General features: G+C 28.9%; 1 protein-coding gene across 2 annotated transcripts in view; it reads left to right on the top strand.

Annotated features, from left to right (window-relative positions):
- LOC145293142 (nuclear transcription factor Y subunit alpha-like) overlaps nucleotides 1-27394 on the top strand; it is a 160267-nt gene that overhangs the window by 111452 nt on the left and 21421 nt on the right. For both annotated transcript variants that reach the window (XM_080139556.1, XM_080139557.1), the window contains one exon: nucleotides 14621-14815. In XM_080139556.1, coding sequence (XP_079995682.1) covers nucleotides 14621-14815 — 195 coding nt within the window. The remainder of the gene's footprint in view (nucleotides 1-14620; nucleotides 14816-27394) is intronic.

Below are 27394 nucleotides of genomic sequence, written 5' to 3'. Positions count from 1 at the left end.
GTTGTTTGCTCAGCAACCGAGAAGGCTAACATTCTTGCCAGTCGGTTTGCCTCCGACTCCACACTAGACCCTGCTAAACACCCTCTCCCAGACTTTCCTTTGCGGACAGATGCTACACTTGACGATCTGAAATTCACCCCTTCTCAGGTGCATGCCATTATAAAAAATCTTGACACTGCAAAAGCATGTGGACCTGATCTCATCCCGGCTGTACTATTAAAAAAGTGTTCCACCGAAGTAGCTCCAATCCTCTCCAAACTTTACAACAAATGCCTTAATGAATCTTGCTTTCCTGCCTGCTGGAAAACTGCTTCTGTGGTACCAGTTTTCAAGAACTCTGGCAAAAGAACTGACCCAGCAAATTACTGCCCCATTAGCCTCCTCCCACTTTTTGCCAAAATATTTAAATCCATAATTAATCAAGCTCTAGTCCATCACCTTACAGATGCTAAACTTCTTACCGACCAACAATATGGATTTAGGCAAGCCCGTTCCACAGCGGACATTCTAACTGTAATCTCTGAGCGTATATACCATTCACTTGACAAAGTAGGGGAGGGTAGAGCGGTAGCTCTAGATATATCTAAGGCTTTTGACAGGGTATGGCATGAGGGTCTTCTCAGGAAAATCAAATCATACGGTATCACTGGAAGAATACTTAACATAATTAAATCCTTTTTAGATAAGAGAAAAATCCAGGTTGTCCTCGATGGCCGTACATCGAAACAATATGATATAAATGCGGAAGTGCCTCAGGGGTCTATCCTTGGACCTCTATTGTTCCTAATATTCATAAATGACCTCGCTGACAAAATTGTCTGTGAGATGGGTATATATGCTGATGACACCATGCTCTATAGCAGACAACAGGAAAACAAATGAACACATACCTAAAGAAATGGCAGAAACACTAGAGAATGACCTCCAATCTGTAGTGGAATGGGGACAAAAATGGATGGTCACATTCAATGCTGCCAAGACTAAACTTGTTTCCTTCAATAACTACAAGAAACCTTCTCTACCACCAATAGTAATGGCCAAAGACTCTTTATCTGAAAGCACATCTTTTAAACTCCTCGGCCTAACGTTCACAGGAAACATGAGTTGGAACAATTACATTGAGAGCATTGCCAGGACCGCTGCGAAAAAGGTAGGTTCTCTCTACCGTGCTAGAAAGCTAGACCCCTGAAAGTATCCTGTACCTCTATAAGGCCACCATTCACCCATGTATGGAGTATTCTTGTCATATTTGGGCTGGTACATCTGCTCTCACAGACAAGGTTCAAAAGAGTCGCCAACCTAATAGGTCCTGAACTATCATCCCAGCTTCAGCCTCTATCCCATCGACGCAATGTAGCATCCCTCTGCCTGTTCTACAAGTACTTTAACGGTGTATGTTCCGACGAGCTGCAAGCACTTGTACCCCCTCTACGTAAATACCTCCGACAAACACGACAAGCAATACAATCCCACCCCTTCACAGTAGAGACCCTAGGTGTAAGAGAGCCTCCTACTCCAGTAGTTTCTTCCCCAGAATCGCTAGACTTTAGAACTCCCATCCAGGTTCCTGCTTCCCCAATTGTACTGACATGCAGAAGTTCAAGTGTAAAGTGAACCGACATCTTGCTGCCCAACTCCCCACCTAGTACCCCTGTAGTCTGTGTCCCTAATGGTAACCCCCTACATCAAGTGGCAATGTGCCTTGTTTGGCAGTAAAATGTAATAATGAAAAAAAAATTTTTTTCTTCAAACTGAAATCCTAAAAAATGAATATTATCTGAAGATGATGAAATATATATAAAAATGGCAAATTAAATATTTGCTTACTGTTAATGAAATGACATTTTATTCCTGATTTCAATTTATTTTATTTCTAATTTTATTAAATAGTTTTAATTTAAATAATTTATATATAATGTGTATGCATGTATATAAAATCTTTGGTCCCCCGATTTATCGGAGAAGGACCTATGTTTCCAGTGGCATGCATCCCTGTGTCCGTTAGTCTGGATGATTGCCAGATAACTGTCTATTAGTTTGTCCTGAAATTTTGTCGCAAATTGTATTTAATTAACTAGATGTGCACATTACAAAAAAACTGACACTTTTTGCCCCATAGCGTTTGATCCATCGATTAGATTTTCCTGAAACTTACATTACATTACTAACATCCATTAGATTTTACTGAAACTTACATTACATTACTAACATCCATTAGATTTTCATGAAACTTACATTACATTACTAACATCCATTAGAATTTCATGAAACTTACATTACATTACTAACATCATTTAGATTTTCATGAAACTTACATTACATTACTAACATCCATTAGATTTTCCTGAAACTTACATTACATTACTAACATCCATTAGATTTTCCTGAAACTTACATTACATTACTAACATTCATTAGATTTTCCTGAAACTTACATTACATTACTAACATCCATTAGATTTTCCTGAAACTTACATTACATTACTAACATCCATTAGATTTTCCTGAAACTTACATTACATTACTAACATCCATTAGATTTTCCTGAAACTTACATTACATTACTAACATCCATTAGAATTTCATGAAACTTACATTACATTACTAACATCCATTAGATTTTCATGAAACTTACATTACATTACTAACATCCATTAGATTTTACTGAACCTTACATTACATTACTAACATCCATTAGATTTTCCTGAACCTTACATTACATTACTAACACCCATTAGATTTTCCTGAAACTTACATTACATTACTAACATCCATTAAATTTTCCTGAAACTTACATTACTAACATCCATTAGATTTTCCTGAAACTTACATTACTAACATCCATTAGAGTTTCCTGAAACTTACATTACTAACATCCATTAGATTTTCCTGAAACTTACATTACATTACTAACACCCGTTAGATTTTCCTGAAACTTACATTACTAACACCCATTAGATTTTCCTGAAACTTACATTACATTACTAACATCCATTAGATTTTCCTAAAACTTACATTACATTACTATCATCCATTAGATTTTCCTGAAACTTACATTACATTACTAACATCCATTAGATTTTCCTGAAACTTACATTACATTACTAACATCCATTAGATTTTCCTGAAACTTACATTACTAACATCCATTAGATTTTACTGAAACTTACATTACATTACTAACATCCATTAGAGTTTCTTGAAACTTTCATTACTAACATCCATTAGATTTTCCTGAAACTTACATTACATTACTAACATCCATTAGATTTTCCTGAAACTTACATTACATTACTAACATCCATTAGAGTTTCCTGAAACTTACATTACTAACATCCATTAGATTTTCCCGAAACTTACATTACATTACTAACATCCATTAGATTTTCCTGAAACTTACATTACATTACTAACATCCATTAGATTTTCCTGATACTTACATTACATTACTAACATCCATTAGAGTTTCATGAAACTTACATTACATTACTAACATCCGTTAGAGTTTCCTGAACTTACATTACATTACTAACATCCATTAGAGTTTCATGAAACTTACATTACTAACTTCCATTAGATTTTCCTGAAACTTACATTACATTACTAACATCCATTAGATTTTCCTGAAACGTACATTACATTACTAACATCCATTAGATTTTCATGAAACTTACATTACATTACTAACATCCATTAGAGTTTCCTGAAACTTACATTACATTACTAACATCCATTAGATTTTCCTGAAAGTTACATTACTAACATCCATTAGATTTTCCTGAAACTTACATTACATTACTAACATCCATTAGATTTTCCTAGAACTTACATTACATTACTAACATCCATTAGATTTTCCTGAAACTTACATTACATTACTAACATCCATTAGATTTTCCTGAAACTTACATTACATTACTAACATCCATTAGATTTTCCTGAAACTTACATTACATTACTAACATCCATTAGATTTTCATGAAACTTACATTACATTACTAACATCCATTAGATTTTCATGAAACTTACATTACATTACTAACATCCATTAGATTTTCATGAAACTTACATTACTAACATCCATTAGATTTTCATGAAACTTACATTACATTACTAACATCCATTAGAGTTTCATGAAACTTACATTACATTACTAACATCCATTAGATTTTCCTAAAACTTACATTACTAACATCCATTAGATTTGCATGAAACTTACATTACATTACTAACATCCATTAGATTTTCCTGAAACTTACATTACATTACTAACATCCATTAGATTTTCATGAAACTTACATTACATTACTAACATCCATTAGAATTTCATGAAACTTACATTACATTACCAACATCCATTAGATTTTCATGAAACTTACATTACATTACTAACATCCATTAGATTTTACTGAACCTTACATTACATTACTAACATCCATTAGATTTTCCTGAACCTTACATTACATTACTAACACCCATTAGATTTTCCTGAAACTTACATTACTAACATCCATTAGAGTTTCCTGAAACTTACATTACTAACACCCATTAGATTTTCCTGAAACTTACATTACTAACATCCATTAGATTTTCCTGAAACTTACATTACATTACTAACACCCATTAGATTTTCCTGAAACTTACATTACTAACACCCATTAGATTTTCCTGAAACTTACATTACATTACTAACATCCATTAGATTTTCCTAAAACTTACATTACATTACTATCATCCATTAGATTTTCCTGAAACTTACATTACATTACTAACATCCATTAGATTTTCCTGAAACTTACATTACATTACTAACATCCATTAGATTTTCCTGAAACTTACATTACATTACTAACATCCATTAGATTTTACTGAAACTTACATTACATTACTAACACCCATTAGATTTTCCTAAAACTTACATTACATTACTATCATCCATTAGATTTTCCTGAAACTTACATTACATTACTAACATCCATTAGATTTTACTGAAACTTACATTACTAACATCCATTAGATTTTACTGAAACTTACATTACATTACTAACATCCATAAGAGTTTCTTGAAACTTTCATTACTAACATCCATTAGATTTTCCTGAAACTTACATTACATTACTAACATCCATTAGATTTTCCTGAAACTTACATTACATTACTAACATCCATTAGATTTTCCTGAAACTTACATTACATTACTAACATCCATTAGATTTTCCTGAAACGTACATTACATTACTAACATCCATTAGATTTTCATGAAACTTACATTACATTACTAACATCCATTAGAGTTCCCTGAAACTTACATTACATTACTAACATCCATTAGATTTTCCTGAAAGTTACATTACTAACATCCATTAGATTTTCCTGAAACTTACATTACATTACTAACATCCATTAGATTTTCCTAGAACTTACATTACATTACTAACATCCATTAGATTTTCCTGAAACTTACATTACATTACTAACATCCATTAGATTTTCCTGAAACTTACATTACATTACTAACATCCATTAGATTTTCCTGAAACTTACATTACATTACTAACATCCATTAGATTTTCATGAAACTTACATTACATTACTAACATCCATTAGATTTTCCTGAAACTTACATTACATTACTAACATCCATTAGATTTTCATGAAACTTACATTACTAACATCCATTAGATTTGCATGAAACTTACATTACATTACTAACATCCATTAGATTTTCCTGAAACTTACATTACATTACTAACATCCATTAGATTTTCCTAAAACTTACATTACATTACTAACATCCATTAGATTTTCATGAAACTTACATTACTAACATCCATTAGATTTGCATGAAACTTACATTACATTACTAACATCCATTAGATTTTCCTGAAACTTACATTACATTACTAACATCCATTAGATTTTCCTGAAACTTACATTACATTACTAACATCCATTAGATTTGCATGAAACTTACATTACATTACTAACATCCATTAGATTTTCCCGAAACTTACATTACATTACTAACATCCATTAGATTTTCCTGAAACTTACATTACATTACTTAAATCCATTAGATTTTCCTGAAACTTACATTACATTACTAACATCCATTAGATTTTCATAAAACTTACATTACATTACTAACATCCATTATATTTTCATAAAACTTACATTACATTACTAACATCCATTAGATTTTCCTGAAACTTACGTTACATTACTAACATCCATTAGATTTTCCCGAAACTTACATTACATTACTAACATCCATTAGATTTTCCTGAAACTTACATTACATTACTAACATCCATTAGAATTTCCTGAAACTTACATTACATTACTAACATCCATTAGATTTTCCTGAAACTTACATTACATTACTAACATCCATTAGATTTGCATGAAACTTTCATTACATTACTAACATCCATTAGATTTTCCTGAAACTTACATTACATTACTAACATCCATTAGATTTTCCCGAAACTTACATTACATTACTAACATCCATTAGATTTTCCTGAAACTTACATTACATTACTAACATCCATTAGATTTTCCTAAAACTTACATTACATTACTAACATCCATTAGATTTGCATGAAACTTTCATTACATTACTAACATCCATTAGATTTTCCTGAAACTTACATTACATTACTAACATCCATTAGATTTTCCCGAAACTTACATTACATTACTAACATCCATTAGATTTTCCTGAAACTTACATTACATTACTAACATCCATTAGAATTTCCTAAAACTTACATTACATTACTAACATCCATTAGATTTTCTTGAAACTTACATTACATTACTAACATCCATTAGATTTGCATGAAACTTTCATTACATTACTAACATCCATTAGATTTTCCCGAAACTTACATTACATTACTAACATCCATTAGATTTTCCTGAAACTTACATTACATTACTAACATCCATTAGATTTTCCTGAAACTTACATTACATTACTAACATCCATTAGATTTTCCGGAAACTTACATATCATTACTAACATCCATTAGATTTGCATGAAACTTACATTACATTACTAACATCCATTAGATTTTCCTGAAACTTACATTACATTACTAACATCCATTAGATTTGCATGAAACTTTCATTACATTAGTAACATCCATTAGATTTTCCCGAAACTTACATTACATTACTAACATCCATTAGATTTTCCTGAAACTTACATTACATTACTAACATCCATTAGATTTTCCCGAAACTTACATTACATTACTAACATCCATTAGATTTTCCCGAAACTTACATTACATTACTAACATCCATTAGATTTTCCTAAAACTTACATTACATTACTAACATCCATTAGATTTTCCTGAAACTTACATTACATTACTAACATCCATTAGATTTTCCTGAAACTTACATTACTAACATCCATTAGATTTTCCTGAAACTTACATTACATTACTAACATCCATTAGATTTTCATGAAACTTACATTACATTACTAACATCCATTAGATTCTCATGAAACTTACATTACATTACTAACATCCATTAGATTTGCATGAAACTTTCATTACATTACTAACATCCATTAGATTTTCCTGAAACTTACATTACATTACTAACATCCATTAGATTTTCCTGAAACTTACATTACATTACTAACATCCATTAGATTTTCCTGAAACTTACATTACATTACTAACATCCATAAGATTTTCCCGAAACTTACATTACATTACTAACATCCATTAGATTTTCCTGAAACTTACATTACATTACTAACATCCATTAGATTTGCATGAAACTTACATTACATTACTAACATCCATTAGATTTGCATGAAACTTTCATTACATTACTAACATCCATTAGATTTTCCTGAAACTTACATTACATTACTAACATCCATTAGATTTTCCCGAAACTTACATTACATTACTAACATCCATTAGATTTTCCTGAAACTTACATTACATTACTAACATCCATTAGATTTTCCTAAAACTTACATTACATTACTAACATCCATTAGATTTGCATGAAACTTTCATTACATTACTAACATCCATTAGATTTTCCTGAAACTTACATTACATTACTAACATCCATTAGATTTTCCCGAAACTTACATTACATTACTAACATCCATTAGATTTTCCTGAAACTTACATTACATTACTAACATCCATTAGAATTTCCTAAAACTTACATTACATTACTAACATCCATTAGATTTTCTTGAAACTTACATTACATTACTAACATCCATTAGATTTGCATGAAACTTTCATTACATTACTAACATCCATTAGATTTTCCCGAAACTTACATTACATTACTAACATCCATTAGATTTTCCTGAAACTTACATTACATTACTAACATCCATTAGATTTTCATGAAACTTACATTACATTACTAACATCCATTAGATTTTCCTGAAACTTACATTACATTACTAACATCCATTAGATTTTGCTGAAACTTACATTACATTACTAACATCCATTAGATTTGCATGAAACTTTCATTACATTACTAACATCCATTAGATTTTCCTGAAACTTACATTACATTACTAACATCCATTAAATTTTCCCGAAACTTACATTACATTACTAACATCCATTAGATTTTCCTGAAACTTACATTACATTACTAACATCCATTAGATTTTCCTGAAACTTACATTACATTACTAACATCCATTAGATTTTCCGGAACCTTACATTACATTACTAACATCCATTAGATTTTCCTGAAACTTACATTACATTACTAACATCCATTAGATTTTCCGGAAACTTACATTACATTACTAACATCCATTAGATTTGCATGAAACTTACATTACATTACTAACATCCATTAGATTTTCCTGAAACTTACATTACATTACTAACATCCATTAGATTTGCATGAAACTTTCATTACATTAGTAACATCCATTAGATTTTCCCGAAACTTACATTACATTACTAACATCCATTAGATTTTCCTGAAACTTACATTACATTACTAACATCCATTAGATTTTCCCGAAACTTACATTACATTACTAACATCCATTAGATTTTCCCGAAACTTACATTACATTACTAACATCCATTAGATTTTCCTAAAACTTACATTACATTACTAACATCCATTAGATTTTCCTGAAACTTACATTACATTACTAACATCCATTAGATTTTCCTGAAACTTACATTACTAACATCCATTAGATTTTCCTGAAACTTACATTACATTACTAACATCCATTAGATTTTCATGAAACTTACATTACATTACTAACATCCATTAGATTCTCATGAAACTTACATTACATTACTAACATCCATTAGATTTGCATGAAACTTTCATTACATTACTAACATCCATTAGATTTTCCTGAAACTTACATTACATTACTAACATCCATTAGATTTTCCTGAAACTTACATTACATTACTAACATCCATTAGATTTTCCTGAAACTTACATTACATTACTAACATCCATAAGATTTTCCCGAAACTTACATTACATTACTAACATCCATTAGATTTTCCTGAAACTTACATTACATTACTAACATCCATTAGATTTGCATGAAACTTACATTACATTACTAACATCCATTAGATTTTCATGAAACTTACATTACATTACTAACATCCATAAGATTTTCATGAAACTTACATTACATTACTAACATCCATTAGATTTGCATGAAACTTTCATTACATTACTAACATCCATTAGATTTTCCTGAAACTTACATTACATTACTAACATCCATTAGATTTTCCTGAAACTTACATTACATTACTAACATCCATTAGATTTGCATGAAACTTTCATTACATTACTAACATCCATTAGATTTTCCCGAAACTTACATTACATTACTAACATCCATTAGATTTTCCTGAAACTTACATTACATTACTAACATCCATTAGATTTTCCTGAAACTTACATTACATTACTAACATCCATTATATTTTCCCGAAACTTACATTACATTACTAACATCCATTAGATTTTCCTGAAACTTACATTACATTACTAACATCCATTAGATTTTCCTGAAACTTACATTACATTACTAACATCCATTAGATTTTCCTGAAACTTTCATTACATTACTAACATCCATTAGATTTTCCTGAAACTTACATTACATTACTAACATCCATTAGATTTTCCTGAAACTTACATTACATTACTAACATCCATTAGATTTTCCTGAAACTTACATTACATTACTAACATCCATTAGATTTTCCTGAAACTTACATTACATTACTAACATCCATTAGATTTTCCTGAAACTTACATTACATTACTAACATCCATTAGATTTTCCTGAAACTTACATTACATTACTAACATCCATTAAATTTTCCCGAAACTTACATTACATTACTAACATCCATTAGATTTTCCTGAAACTTACATTACATTACTAACATCCATTAGATTTTCCTGAAACTTACATTACATTACTAACATCCATTAGATTTTCCGGAACCTTACATTACATTACTAACATCCATTAGATTTTCCTGAAACTTACATTACATTACTAACATCCATTAGATTTTCATGAAACTTACATTACATTACTAACATCCATTAGATTTGCATGAAACTTACATTACATTACTAACATCCATTAGATTTTCCTGAAACTTACATTACATTACTAACATCCATTAGATTTGCATGAAACTTTCATTACATTACTAACATCCATTAGATTTTCCCGAAACTTACATTACATTACTAACATCCATTAGATTTTCCTGAAACTTACATTACATTACTAACATCCATTAGATTTTCCCGAAACTTACATTACATTACTAACATCCATTAGATTTTCCCGAAACTTACATTACATTACTAACATCCATTAGATTTTCCTGAAACTTACATTACATTACTAACATCCATTAGATTTTCCCGAAACTTACATTACATTACTAACATCCATTAGATTTTCCCGAAACTTACATTACATTACTAACATCCATCAGATTTTCCTAAAACTTACATTACATTACTAACATCCATTAGATTTTCCTGAAACTTACATTACATTACTAACATCCATTAGATTTTCCTGAAACTTACATTACTAACATCCATTAGATTTTCCTGAAACTTACATTACATTACTAACATCCATTAGATTTTCATGAAACTTACATTACATTACTAACATCCATTAGATTTTCATGAAACTTACATTACATTACTAACATCCATTAGATTTGCATGAAACTTTCATTACATTACTAACATCCATTAGATTTTCCCGAAACTTACATTACATTACTAACATCCATTAGATTTTCCTGAAACTTACATTACATTACTAACATCCATTCGATTTTCCTGAAACTTACATTACATTACTAACATCCATTAGATTTTCCCGAAACTTACATTACATTACTAACATCCATTAGATTTTCCTGAAACTTACATTACATTACTAACATCCATTAGATTTTCCTGAAACTTACATTACATTACTAACATCCATTAGATTTGCATGAAACTTACATTACATTACTAACATCCATTAGATTTTCCTGAAACTTACATTACATTACTAACATCCATTAGATTTTCCTGAAACTTACATTACTAACATCCATTAGATTTTCCTGAAACTTACATTACATTACTAACATCCATTAGATTTTCCTGAAACTTACATTACTAACATCCATTAGATTTTCCTGAAACTTACATTACATTACTAACATCCATTAGATTTGCATGAAACTTACATTACATTACTAACATCCATTAGATTTTCCTGAAACTTACATTACTAACATCCATTAGATTTTCATGAAACTTACATTACATTACTAACATCCATTAGATTTTCATGAAACTTACATTACATTACTAACATCCATTAGATTTTCCTGAAACTTACATTACATTACTAACATTCATTAGAATTTCCTGAAACTTACATTACATTACTAACATTCATTAGAATTTCCTGAAACTTACATTACATTACTAACATTCATTAGATTTTCCTGAAACTTACATTACATTACTAACATTCATTAGATTTTCCTGAAACTTACATTACATTACTAACATTCATTAGATTTTCCTGAAACTTACATTACATTACTAACATTCATTAGATTTTCCTGAAACTTACATTACATTACTAACATTCATTAGATTTTCCTGAAACTTATATTACATTACTAACATCCATTAGAATTTCCTGAAACTTACATTACATTACTAACATTCATTAGATGTTCCTGAAACTTACATTACATTACTAACATTCATTAGATTTTCCTGAAACTTACATTACATTACTAACATCCATTAGAATTTCCTGAAACTTACATTACATTACTAACATTCATTAGATGTTCCTGAAACTTACATTACATTACTAACATTCATTAGATTTTCCTGAAACTTACATTACATTACTAACATTCATTAGATTTTCCTGAAACTTACATTACATTACTAACATCCATTAGATTTTCATGAAACTTACATTACATTACTAACATCCATTAGAATTTCCTGAAACTTACATTACATTACTAACATCCATTAGATTTTCATGAAACTTACATTACATTACTAACATCCATTAGATTTTCATGAAACTTACATTACATTACTAACATTCATTATATTTTCATGAAACTTACATTACATTACTAACATCCATTAGATTTTCCTGAAACTTACATTACATTACTAACATCCATTAGATTTTCCCGAAACTTACATTACATTACTAACATCCATTAGATTTTCCCGAAACTTACATTACATTACTAACATCCATTAGATTTTCCCGAAACTTACATTACATTACTAACATCCATTAGATTTTCCTGAAACTTACATTACATTACTAACATCCATTAGATTTTCCTGAAACTTTCATTACATTACTAACATCCATTAGATTTTCCCGAAACTTACATTACATTACTAACATCCATTAGATTTTCCCGAAACTTACATTACATTACTAACATCCATTAGATTTTCATGAAACTTACATTACATTACTAACATTCATTAGATTTTCCTGAAACTTACATTACATTACTAACATTCATTAGATTTTCCTGAAACTTACATTACATTACTAACATTCATTAGATTTTCCTGAAACTTACATTACATTACTAACATTCATTAGATTTTCCTGAAACTTACATTACATTACTAACATTCATTAGATTTTCCTGAAACTTACATTACATTACTAACATCCATTAGATTTTCCTGAAACTTACATTACATTACTAACATTCATTAGAATTTCCTGAAACTTACATTACATTACTAACATTCATTAGATTTTCCTGAAACTTACATTACATTACTAACATCCATTAGATTTTCCTGAAACTTACATTACATTACTAACATTCATTAGATTTTCATGAAACTTACATTACATTACTAACATCCATTAGATTTTCCCGAAACTTACATTACATTACTAACATCCATTAGATTTTCCTGAAACTTACATTACATTACTAACATTAATTAGATTTTCATGAAACTTACATTACATTACTAACATCCATTAGAATTTCCTGAAACTTACATTACATTACTAACATCCATTAGATTTTCATGAAACTTACATTACATTACTAACATCCATTAGATTTTCATGAAACTTACATTACATTACTAACATCCATTAGATTTTCATGAAACTTACATTACATTACTAACATCCATTAGAATTTCCTGAAACTTACATTACATTACTAACATCCATTAGATTTTCCTGAAACTTACATTACATTACTAACATTCATTAGATTTTCCTGAAACTTACATTACATTACTAACATTCATTAGATTTTCCTGAAACTTACATTACATTACTAACATCCATTAGATTTTCCTGAAACTTACATTACATTACTAACATTCATTAGATTTTCCTGAAACTTACATTACATTACTAACATCCATTAGATTTTCATGAAACTTACATTACATTACTAACATCCATTAGAATTTCCTGAAACTTACATTACATTACTAACATTAATTAGATTTTCGTGAAACTTACACCAGAAGACTCATGTCTTGGCAGTGCCTAGAAGAAATCTAAAAAAAATTTTTTAACAATCTGGTAATGAATTATTTTGAGTATGGAATTATGTAGAACATTATTTCAAAGGTAAGTATTCAAAGAAAATTTTAATATACAAAACTAAGAAGTACTTAAATTTTAGTTATAAAAAAGTGATAGTTCATTAAAATCTGTTTTCTGTTCAGAAAATGAGGGAATGGACTTTGTAAATCTACAGATGACAGAAATTGTAGCAATATATTAGTAATATATTGTGTTATGTTTAAATATTGACAAACGTTTATTAGCATATTTTTATTATTATATTGCACATCCAAACATATTATTGCCTAAAGAAATGGACAGATAGTAGTAATTGTACTAATATTTCATGTTATGTTTGAATATATATGGAAGGATGTTTGTTTATTACTGTATGGAAGGCAGAAATGTCACAACGACTGTATATATTGTTTATTTTGATGCTTATTTTTTTGAATCCTTGTTGGTTAGATGATTCCTGAGGATGCTTCCAATGGAGCCAGTTCAAGCACAGCTGCCACAATTCAGCGAATCCCAATTCCTGGGACAGACTTGCTAGAAGAGGAACCTCTATATGTTAACGCCAAGCAATATCACAGAATCTTGAAACGACGTCAAGCCAGAGCAAAACTTGAAGCTGAAGGGAAATTGAGAAAAGAAAGAAAGGTATTATTTTTAAACATTACAATTCAGTTGAATCTCGGAAATACAAACACATATACATAAATTCTCATGTGCACATACCTCCTCATTGGTACATGTATCTGAGCAGTCCTCAACTAAACTGCTGCTACCAGATCAGGCTGTCCTTTGGCTTCCTGAGAAGAAATGTACATACATTGACGTTTTTTGTTTTCTGATCTTTTTTGTAAAACTTAATTTTGTTCTGCAAAAAACAACAGCCCCGCTTCCTGTCTTTTTATTTTATCCCCCCCCCTCACTCCGTCGGTGGAGTATCAGAATACACCGACTGCCCTCCTGTAGAGAGTAAAAGTCCCTCTATGGGGCCACCTGTTGGCCGTAGGTGGCGACCCATAATGCCTTAGAACGGGATCCTGGTGGCTGAGCACCTCTCATGACCTCGGAACCAAGTGGCCGTGGGTTAGCAACACTCCACTTTAGCCCTTATTTCGGCTAGACGGGCAGTTGGGCGGGCAGGCTCGACCCGATCAACCAGCTAGTCATGACATTCCCTAATAATAGTAAACTCCCAAAAGAGAAATACAAACACATTACACTTATAAAAAAAAACACACACATACTATCATTAGAAGGTGATGGCAAGGGCCAATCAGATGGTGAAAACTGATGCTATTGACAACTATACCTTGCTGGGTCCAAGGAAATGAAAAAAATCGTCATAAGCAGCTGTACTCACTGTTTGAGTATATCATCATTGTATCCCTGAGATGCCTGGCCGAATGGGTTTCCCCCCCAACCATCTCCCAATTTAGGACTCCGAGGAGAGTGGGGAGCAAGGATGATGAAAAAAAACAAAAAATATTCTATGGCTTCCAAAAAAATTAAGACCCCATCCAGAAAGTGATAAAGATGAAAACACAAACTTTCCGGAGTATATAATCTTGGAATCACAAGATAACACATAAATAACTAAAATGTCTCCATTCAAAATCGAAAAAATTATCAAGAAAAATCTGAACACAAAACAAATTAAAAAATTTTAAAAATTAAACTTTACTCATACAAGTATCTACTAAAAGTAGTGCCAAAGAAATTTTAACATGGACAAAGTTCCATGATATAAACATCAAAGCCTACCCTCACAAAACCCTCAACACCTCAAAGGGAGTTATCAGATGTCCAGAATTAAACACCTGCTCTCTAGAAGAAATAAAAACAAACCTAAAAAAACAAAGTTATAGATACTAAAAGAATTACAATAAAAAGAAACGAACAAACAATAAGCACCAACACATACGTATTAACTTTCAATACTCCCACCCCATCAACTGAACTCAAGATTGGATATATTAATGGATTGGATATATTAACATTAAAGTAGAAACATATATCCCCAGACCACTTCGCTGCCAAAAATTTGGCCACTTCAAAGAATACTGCAGCAGGAAAACAGTATGCCCAAAATGTAGCAGTAATGAACACGAGGAAACAGAATGCCAAGGAAATATAAAATGCCCAAACTGTGGTGAGAACCATCCAGCATACTCATCGCTTTGCCTAAACTGGATCAAAGAAAAAAAAATAAACAAACTAAAATGTACCAAAAACATAAGTTTTACTAAAGCTAAAAAAATTACAGAACCAACTAGATCATATGCAGGTGCAACCAAAAATCAATTAAAAACAAATTAAAAAGCAGGAGCTGCTAAAAACAGCCTATCCTGCCTTGACAGAGTACAAAATAGACTTCGTGGCTTAGTGGATGCCTTTTTCTCTACCCTGCAACCTCTCTCCCACAGAAGAGACGTTGCGATCCTATCCTTGTTTTATCGTTATTTCCATGGCAGGTGCTCGTCTGAACTCCAATCTCTGGTCCCCCCTCGCCAATCTTTCACGAAAAACACCCGTCTAGCTGAATCCACTGTGAAAAATTTCCCCCACTCTATATCTGTGCCTAGATCAAAACGCGGATTCCATGAACAGAGCTTCTTTCTTAGAACTGCACGCCTGTGGAACTCTGTTCCGTCTGCCTGCTTCCCACCTGACTACAACTTGGATGTCTTCAAGTCCAATGTTAACAAATTCCTAATGAACCGCCCCCTTAATTAAACACTTTATCAAATCTTCACACTAACGTAATGTACTTGCAATAACCCTTATCCCTGGTCTTGATAAGTGGTGATCACTGTAAAAAAAAAAAAAAACATTAAACTAAAGGAAATCTCTACCCTCATAAAATCACTTCAAGAACTAGTTGAGGCATTAAGGGCCACCTTACAGCAACTGCCGTCAATTCAAGCTGTACTTGAAAATAACTACCAAACAGTTGAAAGTAAAATCCCACCAGATCTCAAAATCAAACACTATCCTCTAACAAAAAAACCCACACAAACTGAAAACATCCCAAAACCAAAAGAACAATCGCCTCGTACCCTCCACAAAAAAAAAAATCAAATCTTACACCAACTAAACAGAAAATAAATGAAAAAACCAAAAAAGACAGATTTCGCTCCACGTCAAAAACCAGAACTACAGATCAGAACAAATTTAAATCCTTGGAAATAATGGAAACAGACAACAGAGTCTATAAACCCCCATAATCAAATAGTAGAAAACAACCACTGTTATTCTTTATGCAAATGAATAAAAGTATCATACAGTGGAACTGCAGAGGCATAAAACCAAACTATGAAGAAATCAAACATATATATATAATATAATATAACATATATATACAATATAACCCCAGTATAATTGGCCTACAGGAAACTCTTCTAAAAGAAACAGATACCATCAACTTCAAAGGATACCACATTTACAACCAAACAAATAGATAACCGACCAATAGGTGGCACCTCAATTATAATAAAAAAACAGATACCACATATAAAGTTACAACTTCAAACAATAGCAATTAAAGCTAAACCCCACTGACCAACAACTATTTGTTCAATCTACATTCCACCTAAACAAAAATAAAACCGAAATTGAAGATCTGATAACACAACTCCTCACACCTTTTATATTAATTACTCAAGAACCTGCAACAGAAGAAACAAAACCAAAATGGCAAATCTATAAAGCTAACTGGATTGAATTTAGCAAACTTTGTACAAACTTAATTAACCAAGAAATAGTCAACAAACCAGATCCTATGTTAGCTTTCACCAATATGCTAAACGAAATAGCAACCAAGACAATCCCAAAATCTTCCACTAAACCACACCCAAAATAAATGCCATGGTTCATAACAGAATGTAAAGAAGCAATAACCAACAGGAAAAAAAATGCTAAAACACTTCAAACAACGTCCTACAAAACCCAACCTCCAAAAATACCTACGAGCAAAAGCGCACTATATTATAAAAAAAAAGCAAAAAAGAAACCTGGCAAAACTATATTTCCAAATTTCAACACACCATCAAAAAAAACATGGGAAATAATAAGGAAAATAACTGGAAAAAACTTGGAACACCAATAAATAATATAAGTACACCAAATGGTAGACAAATTATAGATAAAAAAGAAATAGCAAACATAATTGCAAATGAATTCAGCCAAAACTCATCATCCAACCACTACTCCCCCAAATTCCAAAAATATAAAAACAACGCAGAAAAAGAAAAACTCAACTTCACATCCAATAACAAAGAATACTATAACATCTTTTTCGCTATAACAGAACTAAAAAATGCAATTCATAAAAGTAAAGATACAGCTACCGGTCCAGACAACATCCACTATCAATTTCTAAAACACATGCCAAACACATCTCAACATTCTCTTCCAGATAATTAACAACATATGGTGGACTAACAATTTCCCAAAACACTGACTCGAATACAATATCATCCCAATTCCTAAAACAGGAAAAGATCACTCCAACCCTACCAATTATCGTCCCATCGCCCTAACAAGCTGTATATGCAAAACAACAGAAAGGATGGTCAATACAAGACTAATGTGGCATTTAGAAAAATATAACCTCATTTCTACACACCAAAGCGGATTTAGATAAAATCAAGGTACTAATGACCAACTTATTTGACTAGAAACATATATTCGTAACGGTCTAATAAGAAATCATCACGTGGTCTCAATCTTTTTTGATATCGAAAAAGCGTATAACATAACGTGGAGGTACGGAATCTTGAAAGATATTCATAATATGGGAATCAGAGGAAACCTAGCAAAATTTATCCAAGAATTCCTATCCCATAGAACTTTTAAAGTATGCTTAGGAAATATAACCTCAGATCAATACACACAAGACACAGGGTAGTGTACTATCTGCCACCTTTTTTCTAATTAAAATCAACGGTATAATCGAAAATCTTAACATGGGATTCGAAAAACATTATTTGTTGATGACTTTTCAATAACTTGCTCATCACCAAATATGCCAACTATCGAAAAACAAATGCAACATTACCTTAACAAAATAGATCTTTGGATTAATCAAAATGGATTCAAAATGTCCAAAAGCAAAACCACATGTATCCACGTTTGTAAGAAACGAAAATACCACCTTGACCCACAACTCAAAGATGGGCAACTAATACCAGTAGTACAACATACCAAATTTCTAGGGATCATTTTTGATAATAAACTAAACTTCAAGGAGCACATTAACAAATTAAAACAAAAATGCTTAAAAGCAATAAATATCTTAAAAATAGTATCAAAACTAGACTGGGGAGCAGATCAAGATACAATGCTCAAAATATATCGCTCACATATCAGATCCAAACTGGACTATGGTTGTGCCATATACAGCTCTACTTACAAATCCTACAAAATCAACTACTAACAATACAGAATCAAAGTTTAAGACTTAGCCTGAGAGCTTATTGAACTTCACCAATTGAAAGCCTGCATGTAGAAGCCCAAGAACTACCCCTGCATTTAAGATGGGAAAAACTAGCATTACAATATGCAACAAAACTACAAAGCAACCCCGAAAACCCAACATACAAAACTACCTTCTACCCACAATGTACAAACTTTTATTCAGGGAAACCAAAAAGTATACCCTCCTTTGGACACAGAATTAAAGAAATAATACATCAAATCAATGAAAACACCGACAATATAATTACTCAAAAAATAAACGACCATGGACATTACACAAACCAAAAACCGACCTAACACTTACTGCTTACAAGAAAAACATTACAAATAATATAACAAACAAGCAACTTCGGAGAACTAAAAGAAAAATATGCAGAATACATAGAAATATACACCGATGGGTCTAAAACTATAAATGGAACAAGTGCAGCATGCACAGATGGACAAAATCAATATCAAATACGACTGCCCAACGAGGCTTCAATATATACAGCCGAGCTGTAGGCCATCAAAATAGCTTTCAAACACATCAAAGACATCAACAAACAAAAATTCATAATATATACAGACTCCCTATCCTGTATCATGGCCCTTGAAGAAAAATCTAAACCCCCTTTTATCACAGAAATTATACAAGAATACAACAAAATAACCAAAAAAAAAACAATAAAAAAAATTGTAATAGCCTGGATACCAAGCCATGTCGGCATCCCAGGAAATGAAAAGGCAGACAAACTGGCTAAAGAAGCCACAAACCACCAAATGAAAAAAATTAAAATACCACACACAGACCTAAAAAGAAAAATCAACGAATATATAGAAAACAAGTGGAACAAATGCACTGCAAACAAATTGCACGAACACCAACCAATAATTAAAAACGAAAAACAAAAAATTTTTAAAGGAAGAAGAGAAGAAATTGTACTAAACCGAATACGAATTGGACATACAAAATTAACTCATTCCTACCTAATCAAAGCGAAGGAAACACCAAATTGCACACTCTGCAACCAACAACTAACAATTAAACATCTACTGACAGAATGTAGAAAACACAAACACACTCGGAAGAAATATTTTAAAACAACAAACATTAGGAAAGTGTTCCAAGAAGTGGAACCCCAACAAATCATAAACTATTTAAAAGAAATGTATTTAAACTCCTATAAAGTAAATAAGTAAAAAAAATAAATAAATAAAAAAAATAAAAAATTATTTTAGAAAAACAAACCTCTTACAACTAAAACAATTTTTCGGAAAACCTAAAGCATCTTGCTTCAAAAGATAAACTTTTCAAGAAACTTTAAATATATTTACAAGAAACTGAAAACCTATTATATCAATAAAACTTTTTTGGCATTAAATGACCCTTAGAGGTTGAAATGCCGTTAAACAAACACACTCACTCACTCAACTAAACTGAGGATGGCTTCTCCAGGGCACACAATTATGGAGAGATTGGGTCCCCAATCATCAGAATCCCTTTTTTTGACCTTGCTGATGAGAAACAAAAACATGCTGTATCAGTTTAATCTTTGGAAGTGATGCGTATGTCGTGTTACCACCTTTCAGATGCGGCCTTCTATGCTAGGTGACTGTTGATCCCACAAGAGAATTTATCCGCTTTTTGACATATCCTGCTTTTTATCCAGCTAAGTGTTAAGCCACTCTCTTGATCAAGTTAATCATCTGCTGAAACTGGTTTAGTCATCTATGGCCCAATGATGCAGCAGCTAATACTGGGATAGATCGTTACAGTAGCACTTTATGCATGACATACACGCATATACACCCTTTGCATACAAAATAGCTAATTTGCTGTCTGATACAAAATTATTTTATGCAGATAGCTTCTTTTTTTTTCTTTTGTTATTTCAAAAATATTTGTTTTTAGATGAGGATTGATAATTTGTATTTTGATTATTTCAACTATTGTTCTCATATTATGTTTCGACTTTCTTCAGCTGAATGTTTTGGATAATCACAGATTTCAAGGGGTTTCTGCTAAAATAGTCATATTTCAAAAACCAAAGCACTTTAAGTCTTCAAAATACCACCGTTTTGTTCAAAAATGAATATACTTTCAAATGAATTAGTAAATAATAACATACATTTTATATTTTTAAAATTTTAAGCAAATAAAGTGATAAAAATGTGAACATCATAAAACAGCATTTTCAGTAAGATTTTGTAATGACCCCTCCCCCTGATTTGTAAACACTTGTACCATGTTTCTGTTAAGAGTTTTTTAATGAAATTTGGAAATTAGCCAAAAGAGATGTCATTTTTAATCATTTTGAGTGTCAGCTTTGAGTTCTCTAATTTGTTTTCTTTTAATGAATACATGGCATTTTTTAAGCAATCGCAGCATATTTATGTGCATTTACTGCAGATTATTTGGAAACCATTAATTTCTGGAGATTTTCAGTAGCATATTCAGATTCCTTGCACAAAAATACACTTATATGGCAAATTTCATTGCTTAGTCTTGTGTTTTAACGAAGATATAGCATTTTTACTGAAAAAGTAGTGCAAAAAATGTGACAAAACGCATATGGTCTTAAAGAGGGGAAAATGTCCAAACGTGTGAGGCATAAAAATAGTCATAACTTCTTGATTTTAAAAATTTAAAAAGATTCTTTCTTAGCTTATCAAGCTCTTTCTATAGATACAAATATTGAAATATTTTAAGCCATTAAATTTTTTTCATGTGTATTGCTAATTAAACTTGGAAATCTGTATTGAATTCAAAACTTTATTTAAACAGGGTAGATTATTCTTATTCTATCACTCATAACCAGGATAAGTGTTAAATAATTTTTATTATGTTCTTAATATCAGATTAAGCAAAAGTCTGTCACTTAGAACTGATTATTATCTAGCACTTTATCCATTGTGCCACAGGTCCATGTAGACAACATTATAATATTAAAATATGACATCATATTGATAATCTGCATAGGTATGGATCATCACAAACTTTTACATTCTGAAGTTTTCTAACATAAAATGTATTTAGCAGAGATGCATCTCTTATTTTAGTATAAACTAGCCTGGGTGCCCGGCGTTGCCTGGGTGTTAGGAGATTTATGTTAAGCAAAAAAAAAAAAAAAGCGATAGGCAGGTTCGAACTGCACCGCGAAGGGGGAAAAGAACATGAAAAAAACAAAAATGTGACATCTTTGCCGTTGCGTCCATCGCCAAACCGGAAGTGGTGAAGGTTTAAATTAAGGCTAGTAAATCGAAAAGAGAGGATGACTTCCAAAAGTATCGGCGAAAAAAGCGACCCTCTCCTTGTAGAAAAGTGCCCTATTGAGAGTGAAGAAGTTAATGTTTTTAGCCAAAACGATACCGACCTTGTGAAAATCCATCGCCTCTGTCAAGTTTTAGGCAGACATACAAACATACATACATTTAAACAGACAGGTGAGATTTATATTATGAACTAGCGGGGGGTACCCGGAGTTGCCCAGGTGTTTGTAGGTGTGTGTTGAAGGGGGGTAGATCCAAACAATGGCCGTGTGTTTGGAGGTGTAAATGAAAAAAAGTTTTAGTAGTAAGGTAGGCAGATTTCGTATTATTATATTGAACCAAATATATAGTAATGATTTAAAAAGTTTAAAAAACAAAAATCAGAATCAAAATATTTAGCTTACGATTTACTTTTTCCTTTGACGTTAATGACTGAGCTATGAAGACATGTTTGCTAAAAACAAATAAAGCATAAACCAATAGCTATTATGTTACACATGTATATTCATAATGCTGTTGTCACCTGGCATATTTCATTTTTTTTAATTTTCACATTTTTGCACCGATTTTCCCTGGCTAAAACCCTAATATAAAGTTTTGCATGAGTTTGAACACCCTATATATTAAGTTTTATGTCTGTAGACCAAAAACTGACAGGAGTTTGGTAGGCAAAATTTTTTAAACAAATATATATAGAAAGAGGTTTATGTTTACTATAACCGTTTTACACAAATGTTATACAAATGTAAATCATGTAGAACATCTGTATGAATATAATTATACATAATAGTTAGCTAAAGAAAACCGAAAAAAACTAATAGAGAATTAACTAAAATGAATGTTTAAAAGAATATGCAAATTAGATTTTTTGCAAATGAATGCAATCCCACGATCCAAATATAACGAATTTGTATTTTCTTTTTAAATAAATAGAAAAAAGGTTTAATTATATAAAAAAAAAATTATAGGAGTATAGATTAAAAATCAGTTAATATATTTTATCAGGTTGTGATACTATAAAATAGAGCTGAGTCAATAAGTGCTGAGAGGGGGGGGGGCAGTAGAAAAAGGAATAGGAAGTGTCTGACAATAAACAAAGAGATGGAAAATAGCAAACAATGAATCTGTAGGTATTTTTAGATCAAGCCTTTTAGATTTGACAATAACAATAGAAACCCACAGAATAGATAAAACCGGGAAGGGCAGCTTCCGGTAGTCGGGGTAGGGTGGGAGGGGGCCATCAGATACCGACACAAAGAAGACCGGTGACAACTAGATGCTGGTTGTGATGGATGGAAGCTGCTAGCGACAACGGTTGGACAATTTATTTTTTATTCTTTTATTTTTTATTTTTTTATTTTTTATTCTTTTATTTTTTATTCTTTTATTTTTTTATTTTTTATTCTTTTATTTTTTTTTAATTCTTTTATTTTTATTCTTTTATTTTTATTCTTTTATCTTTTATTCTTTTATTTTTATTTTTTATTCTTTTTTATTCTTTTATTTTTTATCCTTTTATTTTTTATTCTTTTATTTTTTATTCTTTTATTTTTTATTCTTTTATTTTTATTCTTTTATTTTTTATTCTTTTATTTTTATTTTTTATTCTTTTTTATTCTTTTATTTTTTTTTTATTCTTTTATTTTTATTCTTTTATTTTTATTCTTTTATCTTTTATTCTTTTATCTTTTATTCTTTTATCTTTTATTCTTTTATCTTTTATTCTTTTTTATTCTTTTATTTTTTATCCTTTTTTTTATCCTTTTATTCTTTTATTTTTTATTCTTTTATTTTTTTTATTCTTTTATTTTTATTCTTTTATTTTTTATTCTTTTATTTTTATTCTTTTATTTTTTATTCTTTTATTTTTATTCTTTTATCTTTTATCCTTTTATTCTTTTATTTTTTATTCTTTTATCTTTTATTCTTTTATTTTTATTTTTTATTCTTTTTTATTCTTTTATTTTTTATTCTTTTATTTTTTTTATTCGTTTATCTTTTATTCTTTTATCTTTTATTCTTTTATTTTTTATTCTTTTATCTTTTATTCTTTTATTTTTTATTCTTTTATCTTTTATTCTTTTATCTTTTATTCTTTTATCTTTTATTCTTTTATTTTTTATTCTTTTATCTTTTATCTTTTATTCTTTTATCTTTTATTTTTTTATTCTTTTATCTTTTATTCTTTTATCTTTTATTCTTTTTTATTTATTTTTTATCCTTTTATTCTTTTATTTTTTATTCTTTTATCTTTTATTCTTTTATTTTTATTTTTTATTCTTTTTTATTCTTTTATTTTTTATTCTTTTATTTTTTTTATTCTTTTATCTTTTCTTTTATCTTTTATTCTTTTATTTTTTATTCTTTTATTCTTTTATCTTTTATTCTTTTATCTTTTATTCTTTTATTTTTTATTCTTTTATCTTTTATTCTTTTATCTTTTATTCTTTTATCTTTTATTCTTTTATCTTTTATTCTTTTATTCTTTTATCTTTTATTCTTTTATCTTTTATTCTTTTATCTTTTATTCTTTTATCTTTTATTCTTTTATCTTTTATTCTTTTATCTTTTATTCTTTTATTCTTTTATCTTTTATTCTTTTATCTTTTATTCTTTTATTCTTTTATTCTTTTATCTTTTATTCTTTTATTCTTTTATTCTTTTATCTTTTATTCTTTTATCTTTTATCTTTTATTCTTTTATCTTTTATTCTTTTATCTTTTATTCTTTTATCTTTTATTCTTTTATTCTTTTATCTTTTATTCTTTTATCTTTTATTCTTTTATCTTTTATTCTTTTATTCTTTTATCTTTTATTCTTTTATCTTTTATTCTTTTATCTTTTATTCTTTTATCTTTTATTCTTTTATCTTTTATTCTTTTATCTTTTATTCTTTTTTATTTATTTTTTATCCTTTTATTCTTTTATTTTTGTTTCTTTTATTTTTTATTCTTTTATTTTTTATTCTTTTATTTTTTATTTTTTTATTTTTTATTCTTTTATTTTTTATTCTTTTATTTTTTATTTTTTTATTTTTTATTTTTTTATTTTTTATTCTTTTATTTTTTTTTATTCTTTTATTTTTATTCTTTTATCTTTTATTCTTTTATCTTTTATTCTTTTATTTTTTATTCTTTTATCTTTTATTCTTTTATCTTTTATTCTTTTATCTTTTATTCTTTTATCTTTTATTCTTTTATCTTTTATTCTTTTATCTTTTATTCTTTCATCTTTTATTCTTTCATCTTTTATTCTTTCATCTTTTATTCTTTCATCTTTTATTCTTTTATCTTTTATTCTTTTATCTTTTATTCTTTTATCTTTTATTCTTTTATCTTTTATCTTTTATTCTTTTATCTTTTATTCTTTTATCTTTTATTCTTTTATCTTTTATTCTTTTATCTTTTATTCTTTTATCTTTTATTCTTTTATCTTTTATCTTTTATTCTTTTATCTTTTATTCTTTTATCTTTTATTCTTTTATCTTTTATTCTTTTATCTTTTATTCTTTTATCTTTTATTCTTTTATCTTTTATTCTTTTATCTTTTATTCTTTTATCTTTTATCTTTTATTCTTTTATCTTTTATTCTTTTATCTTTTATTCTTTTATCTTTTATTCTTTTATCTTTTATTCTTTTATCTTTTATTCTTTTATCTTTTATTCTTTTATCTTTTATTCTTTTATCTTTTATCTTTTATTCTTTTATCTTTTATTCTTTTATCTTTTATTCTTTTATCTTTTATTCTTTTATCTTTTATTCTTTTATCTTTTATTCTTTTATTCTTTTATCTTTTATTCTTTTATCTTTTATTCTTTTATCTTTTATTCTTTTATCTTTTATTCTTTTATCTTTTATTCTTTTATCTTTTATTCTTTTATCTTTTATTCTTTTATCTTTTATCTTTTATTCTTTTATCTTTTATTCTTTTATCTTTTATTCTTTTATCTTTTATTCTTTTATCTTTTATTCTTTTATCTTTTATTCTTTTATCTTTTATTCTTTTATCTTTTATTCTTTTATCTTTTATTCTTTTATCTTTTATTCTTTTATCTTTTATTCTTTTATCTTTTATTCTTTTATCTTTTATTCTTTTATCTTTTATTCTTTTATCTTTTATTCTTTTATCTTTTATTCTTTTATCTTTTATTCTTTTATCTTTTATTCTTTTATCTTTTATCTTTTATTTTTTATTCTTTTATCTTTTATTCTTTTATCTTTTATTCTTTTATCTTTTATTCTTTTATCTTTTATTCTTTTATCTTTTATTCTTTTATCTTTTATTCTTTTATTCTTTTATCTTTTATTCTTTTATCTTTTATTCTTTTATCTTTTATCTTTTATTCTTTTATTTTTTATTCTTTTATCTTTTATCTTTTATTCTTTTATCTTTTATTCTTTTATCTTTTATTCTTTTATCTTTTATCCTTTTATTTTTTATCCTTTTATTCTTTTATTTTTTTATTTTTTATTCTTTTATTTTTTATTCTTTTATCTTTT

Source organism: Euprymna scolopes, chromosome 14 (genome assembly GCF_053919585.1).
Source record: "Euprymna scolopes isolate OS-2025 chromosome 14, ASM5391958v1, whole genome shotgun sequence".
NCBI classification, from domain to species: domain Eukaryota; kingdom Metazoa; phylum Mollusca; class Cephalopoda; order Sepiida; family Sepiolidae; genus Euprymna; species Euprymna scolopes.
This window is presented reverse-complemented; position numbering and strand designations above follow the sequence as displayed.